The sequence below is a fragment of the Patagioenas fasciata genome (assembly GCF_037038585.1).
Source record: "Patagioenas fasciata isolate bPatFas1 chromosome 19 unlocalized genomic scaffold, bPatFas1.hap1 SUPER_19_unloc_1, whole genome shotgun sequence".
Classification (NCBI taxonomy): Eukaryota; Metazoa; Chordata; class Aves; order Columbiformes; family Columbidae; genus Patagioenas; species Patagioenas fasciata.
Window position 1 is genome coordinate 93,387 of NW_027288507.1, and position 6,145 is coordinate 99,531.

The following is a 6,145-nucleotide window of genomic DNA, read 5'->3' on the forward strand; positions in this document are numbered from 1 at the left end:
CAAGGAGGGACCTGCTTGACCATCCCAAAGGGCTGAGGGGCTGATGTGGCAGCCAGGGCTCCTGGTTCCCTTCCTGACGTGGCCCCTGCCTTCCTGGGGCAGCCCAGGCAGAAACCCCTGACCCCAAAGGGCTGCCCTTGCCTGGCGCTGGGCATTGCCCACGCTGAGCTCATGTCTGAATGGAAGAGCTGAAGGTGCTCGTGGGCCACGTGGGCTCTGTGTGTTCAGAGATGTGACCCGGCAAAACTGGCCCCTGCTGGGGAGACACCAGGGCCTGCCCTGAGCCTCCGAGAGCCGCGTGGAGCACAGCCCCGTGCCCCCGCGGGCATGGCAAAGCACTGCCGGCTTCCCGTGGGAGTGGGTCACACCCTGGAGAGCTGCACCTGCAAGGAAAGGAGCCCCTTGGAGGCAGCATGAGGTGTCCTTTGGTTCTTGCCGGGCTGGAGAGAGACCACCTGAAATGCCTGAGTGAAAGATGCATCGCTCCTTGGACAGGAGTGGGCCGAATGGTCTTGAGCTTGCTGCCTCAGAGCATGACAGGTCTTTCCCTTGTTTTTCCAGAGTTCGCTAAGATTTGGGCCAGCACATCGTATCACCTCAGCCTGCAGCTGGCTCTCCACCAGGTGGGCCTTACCTCCTTCTCCCCTCACACCCTGATGAACGCTGATCAAGTCCTGACAGCCCTTTGCCATGGGGTGCAGCTGTTCTTCCCCTGCGTTGAAAGCGGGAGCAACGCCCCAGCACGACACTGCAATGCACACAGTGACATGGACACCTTCTCTGTCCATTCAGATGTACAAGAAGGTCCCCCCGTCAGAGTTGCATGTGAAAACCTGGAAGCCTGGGACACATCTGGATTTATTCCAAGCGTGGGAACCCCCTGCCTTCTATCTGATTGAGCCAGAGGGTGTTTGTCAGCTTTCCCTCACCTATTTGGTTCTTCGTAGCTGAAGGGGGGTGAGAGGGAAAAGCGCAGCCCCTGTTTGTGTTCTCCCAAGGAGCCCATCTTGCTCCTTTGTGCCTCAGGCCAGGGCAGGGCACTAAACGCCATCAGCCTCCTCTGACAAGTCACCCGTCTGCCCCTCCAAGACTTCTTCCCATCCGCCATCTCCTCTGTTCCAGGCTGTCCGCATTCCCGGAATCGGGACTTTTGCGGTTGTCAGAAAGCGAGTAGCCCTCAGCGAGCAGGATCTGGTGATCGTGGAGAGACCCGTGTTTCGACCTGAAAAGGCTGTTGTGCAGGACCATGAGCTCCGCTATGGTTGCAAAGACTTCCCTGGTAAGCAGCGTGAAAGCGGCGCTGGCCCTTGAGCAGGGTGGGGAGGGGTGCTCTGCTCTCCAGAGGTGACTGAGGGGAGTACCAACCACCCACCGCGGTCCTGCCAAGAGCTTCACTCGACAAAACCAGCCGGCTGTGAAAGGACCCTGCCTAGCTGTTTGTTTTAAAGAATCACCAGAGGACAATACAGCTAAGAGCGCACTCTCTTTGTCCTGCTTCAACAACAGGTTCCCTCACAGCTTCCTTGGTGTGGTGTCTTCTGGTTCCGTGATGCTTCAACTCTTGCTCCCCCTTTCCGCTGCACTAGACCTCCTCCAGGCAAATGCCTAAGACTCTTTGTTTCCCTTTCTGTATCAGAGAAGCCACAGCTGTCTGTTCTGTACCTCACTGTCCACTTTAAGAGGAAGGGACAAGCCGAGCGTCTCCTCAGAGGCGCTGGCCCAGCCAGACAGCCCAGTACCAAAGTGTTGCCCGAGGGCCTGGAGGCTGCAGACCTTTGATTGTAGCCTGCCCAGCAGGTCTGCAAGCTCATGTGTTCCTCTTCTCTTGTCTTTCAGGCCATCAAGATTTCGAACAACTGCCGTATGCTGAGATAGCCTCAGAGAACGCTGTCTCTGAGGGCACCGTGCAGCTCTACATGGAAAGGACCACGCACCTTTTCCATGCCTGCGTAGAGAACGGGCAGAACGTTGCCATCATCTGGAGGGACGTGGGCATGCTGATTGTCCAGGGAAAAGACATGAAAATGAGATTTTACTTACACTTTTTGGAAAGGCTGAATGGCACTGGCAAGATGCTGCAAGCTCTTCTCGAGGTAGGATTTTCACTTTCCCAGCCCCACTCCTGCTGCTTCTGAAATGCTTTCTGGGGGCTGCTTTCCCCTGGCCGACCATGCCTTGTTCAGTCACCTGGGCTCCTGGAGCTCTAGAGCACAGCAGGCTCTCTGCAGAGCACCTCCCTGGCGTGCAATGGCCTGGCTTTGCAAGAGCCACCCCCAGAGGAGCTGCACTTTGCGAGAAAAGGCCGGCGTTGATGGCGGGGAGCGCTGCGTGCCCCACTCTGGGGGCTGGGAGCAGAGGCACAGGCAGAGCAAGGCTTGCTGAGCCCAGAGCCCTTGGGCGGCTCTGGCTCTTTGCTGGCGCTGGGCTGAGGCGGAGCGAGCAGCCGGCCCTTCCCAGTGTCCGCTCCTCCCGTCATCCGTCTCTGTTCTCGTTGCAGATGCCGGAGATGAGGGACTCAGTCATCTCACGCCATGACACCGCTGCTTCCCAGACCTCTTCTGGACGTGTTATCGTCCTGCCATGGTATGTTTGACTTAACTTGGAGGAACGTGGGACAGTGGCACAGCTTATGCATCTGTCCTACTGTGGAGCTAGAGACGCATTTAGGCAACATTTCCCACTACGTTTCTCCTGCTCCTTTTCTTTCCTCTGTGGGAGAGACTGCTCTTAGGTCCGGAAACGTTAATCTGCAAGGCTCTACAAGGAACTTGGAGGGCAAGATCAGAATTCGAAAGGGTGTTAGAAAATCAGAGCACTAGATAACATTCTGCTCTCCATGTGCACTATGAGCAGAATCATTTCCCCAGAAGCAGCAAGGGGGTTTTGTGGGAGGACGGCCATTCTCACGGGAAGGATGGAAAAACACGGGCACAGGCTGACGGGGCCTCTCCAGGCACTGGAGCTTCTACTGCGTCCCTCCGGGTTGGGCTGCCTTGGTAAACAACGTGGTGTCCTTTCTTCAGCCTGCTGCCTTCTTCCTCTTCCAGGTACCAACTTGAGACCGTGCCGAAAATGCCAGCGCTGATAGACCTGAAAGGATGTGTGAAGGGAAAAGGTGATGGCCTGTGGTGTGAACCTGCCCCAGCAGCAAATCTGTGTGCACGGGACCAATGCAGAAACCCCAGAGCCGGATTCCCTTGAGATAAATGATTCCCCTCCCCAGAATGACTCCTGGACAGCACGAGTATCTCCCATGGAACCCCCCGTTTCAGCACACGGATGAGAGAAAGCCATGCAAACAGTCTTCCCCAGGGAATAACGGTGCACTGTAGGCATGGGGCGTTGGATGTTAAAACAGTGTCAGAAAAGGCCTAAGACCTCCCAGGAAACATGGCTTTCCCCCAAAGGGATGAAAAGGACCACCTTCCCCAGTGTTACCACAGCCCTGAGCAGACCCGCACGTCACTCTCCTTGGAACTGGCACACAAGTGGCACCCGGTTCCCAGAACAACACCGAGATGCTGTTCTGAAGAACCGTCTCCTTTCCCGTTTCTAGAGGATGCTGCCGAGAAGCGCCTCCTCCGTCGAGCAAGGCTTCCTCCAAATCGGTTACCTGCCCTGACTGTGAAGCCGGAGCAGGGTCAGAAAGCTGAGGGGAGTGAGCCTCGCGCCAGGTGAGACACTTGCATAAATGGGTGAGCGTGACCCCCTGCTCCGGCCTCTGTGGGAGCGAGACGTTTCTCCTGGAAACACCCCAAGTGCGCTTTGCCCACGTCCCACTAACTCATGGTTTCTTGCTCATGGCAGTGTATTGTAGCTTCTTGGCAGACTCTGCTGGCACCACTATTTCTTTCTTCCCTTCCGATGTGCAGATCTCTTGAGTAGCCAAGTGCAAAGGCTCATTCCAGGAGCAGAAGGTCATTTTGGCTTTCCCTTCAGGTTGAAATGAGCCTGGCCTTTCTGTTTGCTGAGAACAGAGTTCTGCAGTTAGTTACTGCAGAGGATTGCCCTGAGCAACCAGGAGCCTCTTCTACGCTGACGCCTGTCTTACGGAGAGCCCAGTGGCAGGATGGCCCTTCTCGTGGGGTCGTGTCCTCCCCCCTTTGACACTGTGTCCCCAGCGCCCAACCTGCCCATACAGGGCATAGCGCTATCTCCGGGCACAGGACCCTGTTCCTCTGGTTGCTCCAGCAAGAGAGGGCCGAGACCTGGGCATCCTGGGTTGCAGGGGGGGCTGTTGGGCCCATCCGAGGCTGACAGCTTGGGGTCTTCTCTGTGTCTGGGGACTTGATCACAAGGATGCGAGCAGAGCACGTTCTGCTGCAGAAGCAGGTGCGCCACCTGGAAGCACAGGATGCAGAACCAGCTCCTCCTGCGCTCCTGCCAACACGCCCTGTTGTGTCTTTGCAGGCAGCTACCGGTCATCCAGAGGAGCTGCTTGAAGGAAAAGGAGGAGAAAGGAAAGCTACCGCCTCTGGTTGCACCCAGAGAAGTGGACTTCATAGCCAGAGCCATTGAGAGGAGAGAAAAGGTACCCGACACCGGATGCTGCCGGAGCACATCCTACTGGACTGTAGAGCAGCGTTGCTCCACACGTGCCAGTGCTCACAAGATTCTTCACTGGGTGTTCACGGGACCACTGACCAGTTGCTTTGGTGTTTGCTTGAAGGGAGGCGGGTCACTGTCAGTTGAGAATATACTTGTCACTTCCAGTAGCCTGGAAACACCCCCAGAGCCCTCACTTGAGGCCGTTTCTGTCGGCCAGGTGACTGCAGGGCTTGTCTGGGCTCGCCAGCTGCCGGCTGGTTTGTAGCCCGGTGGTGGCTTATCTCCCTGGTCATTCCAGACGGGCTCCTCGGTGGAGCCTGCAGGAACCTGGGAGCAAACCAGTGTGGACAGCAAGGCAGAAGAGAAGGGAGGGAGGGAGGAAAACAGCTCAGCCGTGGCAGGACAGACTAATGCTGCCTGCTATTGCATTTCATTCGGCCTCCAGAATAAACGGGAGAAGAAGAAAGAGGAGCAGCTTCCAAAGCATATCCGGAAATTCCTGGAAGGAGAGGAAAAGAAGGAAAAAGAGGCGGCGGTACGGGAAAAAAGTAAACGGCAGTCAGCCAGAGCAATGAAAGCAAAGTCCAAGGCAGAAAAGGAGACACCCGGTGTGAAAGGAAAGGGAGAAAATCCAAAGGAGATGCAGAGGAGCCAGGTACTTGGGATTCCTGCAGAAAAAGAGCACTTTCTCCCGCGGGGCGGCTGAGACTGCAAAGTACCCTGGCACCCAAGCCGTCATAGCAGCCTTGCTGCAGCAGAACCGGGCGGGTGATGCTGCCCTTCCTGAGCAAGAAGGGGGACGCAAAGTTGCAGTGAAACCCTGGTGACACTCAGAGGTCACCCCAGGGCCTGCTGAGCTCCTTCTTCCAGCTCTCCCCGTCCCGTGTGGTCCAGCCAGAAGTGTTCTGGGGTCTGCGTGCTGGGAAGCAGCACCCTCCGGGTGCAGGGCTGTTGTATGAGAGTCTCCTCCTGTGCAGGAATCCAGCTCCCCCGAGTGCTCCTCAGACAGCTCCTCGAGCAGCGTGGAGTCAGACGAGTCCAGCTGTGACCTGCTGGAGATTAGGACGATTATGGAGGACTGGGAAGAGGCCGGAGAAGAGCCCCCCACAGTCCCTGAGGACAACAGCGTCCCCCCGAAGCGGTACGAGTGTGCCCGCTCCAGCCGAGCCCTGGGGCGGTGGGGCGTGAGCTGGTGGTGGTGGGTACAGGGAGCCAACCCCTGAGCCACGGGGCTGCACAGGGCGCCCGGGGATTTCTGCAGCCGTGGGAACGGGCTGGGTTAGACCCCACGGCAGGGGCCAGAGCAGGGGCTTGAAACCCCTCCTGCCTCCGGGGGGTTGTGGGGCAGAATGGGGCCACATAGCTGTGGGGCTGAGTGTGGGAAGAGGCAGGACGGTCCCAGCTGCAGAGTCAGGGAGACTTTGTCCTTGCTGTTGCAGGAGCCTTTCCCCACGGACAGACCGGGCCCTGCGGGAGGTGGTGACCTGCATCCTGGGGCAGGTGGCCCGCAAGAGAAGAGGGGAGAGGGATGAGCAGCTGGATCTGCAGGACAAGCTCCAGTGGTAAATCTCTCCGGACACGGGCAGTGCTTCCTCTC

The 6,145-nt window shown here is 57.6% G+C and overlaps 2 protein-coding genes across 2 annotated transcripts; both read left to right on the top strand.

Moving 5' to 3' along the window:
* Nucleotides 1–1,068: 1,068 nt before the first annotated feature.
* Nucleotides 1,069–3,212, top strand: LOC139826644 (coiled-coil domain-containing protein 81-like). The gene is made up of 4 exons (XM_071802996.1): nt 1,069–1,279; nt 1,837–2,093; nt 2,498–2,583; nt 3,048–3,212. The coding sequence occupies exons 2-4, from the start codon at nt 1,917–1,919 to the stop codon at nt 3,199–3,201; spliced, it is 417 nt and encodes a 138-aa protein (XP_071659097.1). The 5' UTR covers nt 1,069–1,279; nt 1,837–1,916; the 3' UTR covers nt 3,202–3,212.
* LOC139826643 (uncharacterized) lies at nt 3,213–6,139 on the top strand. The gene is made up of 5 exons (XM_071802995.1): nt 3,213–3,674; nt 4,411–4,531; nt 4,994–5,203; nt 5,526–5,689; nt 5,988–6,139. Exons 1-5 carry the CDS (start codon nt 3,391–3,393, stop codon nt 6,112–6,114), a joined length of 906 nt encoding a protein of 301 aa, XP_071659096.1. The 5' UTR covers nt 3,213–3,390; the 3' UTR covers nt 6,115–6,139.
* The last annotated feature ends 6 nt before the right edge of the window (nt 6,140–6,145 follow it).